The sequence below is a fragment of the Macrobrachium rosenbergii genome, chromosome 28 (assembly GCF_040412425.1).
Source record: "Macrobrachium rosenbergii isolate ZJJX-2024 chromosome 28, ASM4041242v1, whole genome shotgun sequence".
Taxonomy (NCBI): domain Eukaryota; kingdom Metazoa; phylum Arthropoda; class Malacostraca; order Decapoda; family Palaemonidae; genus Macrobrachium; species Macrobrachium rosenbergii.
Window position 1 is genome coordinate 23,037,179 of NC_089768.1, and position 2,822 is coordinate 23,040,000.

General features: G+C 37.8%; 1 protein-coding gene across 1 annotated transcript in view; it reads right to left on the reverse strand.

The window, feature by feature from the left end:
* Positions 1 to 889: 889 nt before the first annotated feature.
* The window catches only part of LOC136853942 (uncharacterized), a 14,123-nt gene continuing 12,190 nt past the window's right edge, over positions 890 to 2,822 (reverse strand). The window contains exon 2 of the mRNA XM_067129837.1: positions 890 to 995. Within this exon, the coding sequence (XP_066985938.1) occupies positions 890 to 995 (106 nt within the window). The remainder of the gene's footprint in view (positions 996 to 2,822) is intronic.

Here is a 2,822-nt window from a genome sequence, read left to right on the forward strand (position 1 = left end):
TTTACTCTATAAAATAGGCTCAAAATGAGTTGTTGCTTTACTCTGTAAAGTAGACTCAAGACGAGTTGTTGTTTTACTCTATAAAATAGGCTCAAAATGAGTTGCTGCTTTACTCTGTAAACTAGACTCAAGACGAGTTGTTGTTTTACTCTATAAAATAGGCTCAAAACGAGTTGTTGCTTTACTCTACAAACCACTGTAGACTCAAGACGAGTTGTTGTTTTACTCTATAAAAGAGGCTCATACGAGTTGTTGTTTTACTCTGTAAACAAGGCTCAAGAAGCGTTGTTGTTTTTCTATATAAACAGGCTCAAGACGAGTTGTTGTTTTACTCTATAAACCAGACTCCAGATAAGTTGTTCTTTTTCCTCTATGATCAAGACTGCGGACGAAGTTTTATTTTTCTCTATATTGCAGGCTCCAGAAGAGTTGTTGTTGTTTTCTGTAATCCAGGCTCAAGTCGAGTTGCTGTTTTGAGCCTCAAGGCTTTGGTTTCAGGCTCGAGGGGAGTTGTTGGTTTCAGGCTCGAGGCCAGTTATTATTGTAAGGCTCAAAGCGAGTTGGTTGTTTCCAGGCTCAAAGAGAGTTGTTGTTTTGATGCTCTAAGCGAGTTGTTTTTAGGTTCAAAGCAAGTTGCAGACATTCTCTATAATCCAGGCGCAAGGCAAGTTGTTCTTTCATTCTGTTCTTTCTTTCTGCAATCCAGACTCAAGACGAGTTGTGTTCTTCAGCAGGTATCCAAGAGAAGTCGATTGAGCGCCACTGAAAAAAAGAAGAAAAGCCACCGACGACGTTTTGGCCTCCGATAAACAACGAAGGAACATTAGTAATTATTCCCACATCGGCTGTTAAGACTCCGCCGTTCGTTCTGGGAAAGGAGGAGAGTCAGTCAGGGCTCTCCTGTTGAATCATCGCGGCCATGCTCACTTCTCACTTCGGCGAAGTTGTCATTTGGTCGAATTAATGACTCAAGGCTGTGTGGGACTTCAGGGTCTCTGGAGGCGAGATGAGTTCGTAGTTACGTAGTTGCTTGTATTGTTAAACATTTGCAAGATTACGCGTGTGAGTTGCATTTGCTGTAGGAGGGAAATTGCTCTCTCTCTCTCTCTCTCTCTCTCTCTCTCTCTCTCTCTCTCTCTCTCTATCAGTTTCCGATCTCCGAAAAAAATTTCTACCCATCAGTCTATTCAGCGGTTTAGATAGATTTTTCTGGACTGTGGTCTATTCATACCCGAGATGACGCATGCGTTCATTGTAATCAAATATTATTATTATTATTATTATTATTATTATTATTATTATTATTATTAGATAGATCTTTCTGGACCGTGGTCTATTCATACCCGAGATGACGTATGCGTTCATTGTAATCAAATATTATTATTATTATTATTATTATTATTATTATTATTATTATTATTATTATTATTATTATTATTATTGGTGAACAACTACGAGATTCGTATAGAAAGCAACGGAAACCGCGGTATACTTATCAACCCCGTCCCCCGCCAGCATTTATAATTATTATTGCTTCCTAGGCAACGCAGGTATGTCAGTTGGCGTTAAAAAATATATAAATATTTTTAATCATCACCTTGTGACAATTCCAACAATATCTAGTTTCATAATTTTTTATATTTTGCATTTATATTTTAGGAGTAGTTTAACGAGCAAACATTATAGTTAGAGATACTGTTGTTGTTGTTGTTGATTTTGTTGTTGCTCTTGCTGCTGCTCTGTGGTGGTTTAGTCTACAAATATTTCACGCTTTCGATAAACAAGTGTTTAGTAAGTATCATCACTGTTGCTCTTATTGTATGAGTTTTCTGTACAGCGTATAATGCTGTATGAAACTCTCAGCCACGGCCAATGAAACTCTCAGCCGCTGCCCATGAAACTTTCAGCCAGCCACAGCCTGGTGGTGGCCTTTGTTGTTGGCACCTATAGCGGTGCCAGACGCACGATCATGCCTAAATTTAACCTTAAATAAAATAAAAATTACTGAGGCTAGAGTCTGCAGTTTGGTATGTTTGATGATTGGAGGGTGGTTGATCAACATACCAATTTGCAGCCCTCTAGCCTCAGTAGTTTTTAAGATCTGGAGGGGGCGGGCGGACAGACAAAACGCCATCTCAATAGTTTTCTTTTACAGGAAACTAAAATTCACCATAAGTTCACCATTAATTTTAAGCTTACCACAAGTCACAAGCAAGATCAGTCTGCCTACAGATCTTAGCCACAAATCCTTTTTAGTTAGAAAATATTCCTTAGAGTAAATATTCATTGATAGTGTTAATTAGTCAACCGTGTTAGTCAAAATTCATGACCGTTAATGAAAACCATCAGGATACCTCATAATTTTATATTAGTCATGAATAAAATATACATCTGTAATATGAAGTTGTCATAATGTCTCATTTTCCTTCGTAAGTTCTCAGCCTCATTTTGAATTCATTACCTTTAGCCATAACGGTTACTGCGTCTAAGTTTTGATAGTTACTTCGTAAGCATCTCCCGTAGTCATAAATTATCAATGACAGTCTAGACTCATCATCGTTTTCTGCATTACACATAAATGTTGCCAGTCATAAGACACCGGCGTTTCCCAAAAATCACATCAATCCTTAACAATAATCATCAATCATAAGTCATAAAAATTAGCAAATGAACTTGAGGAGGAGTGATTGCTAACCACAAGTCATAACCGGTAGTCATTTGACATGATCATTAGCCGTAGTCAATAACCGTTAAACATCAGGCATGATCATTAGCCGTGATCATAACCGCTAGCCGTTATACATCAAATAGGATAAGTGATT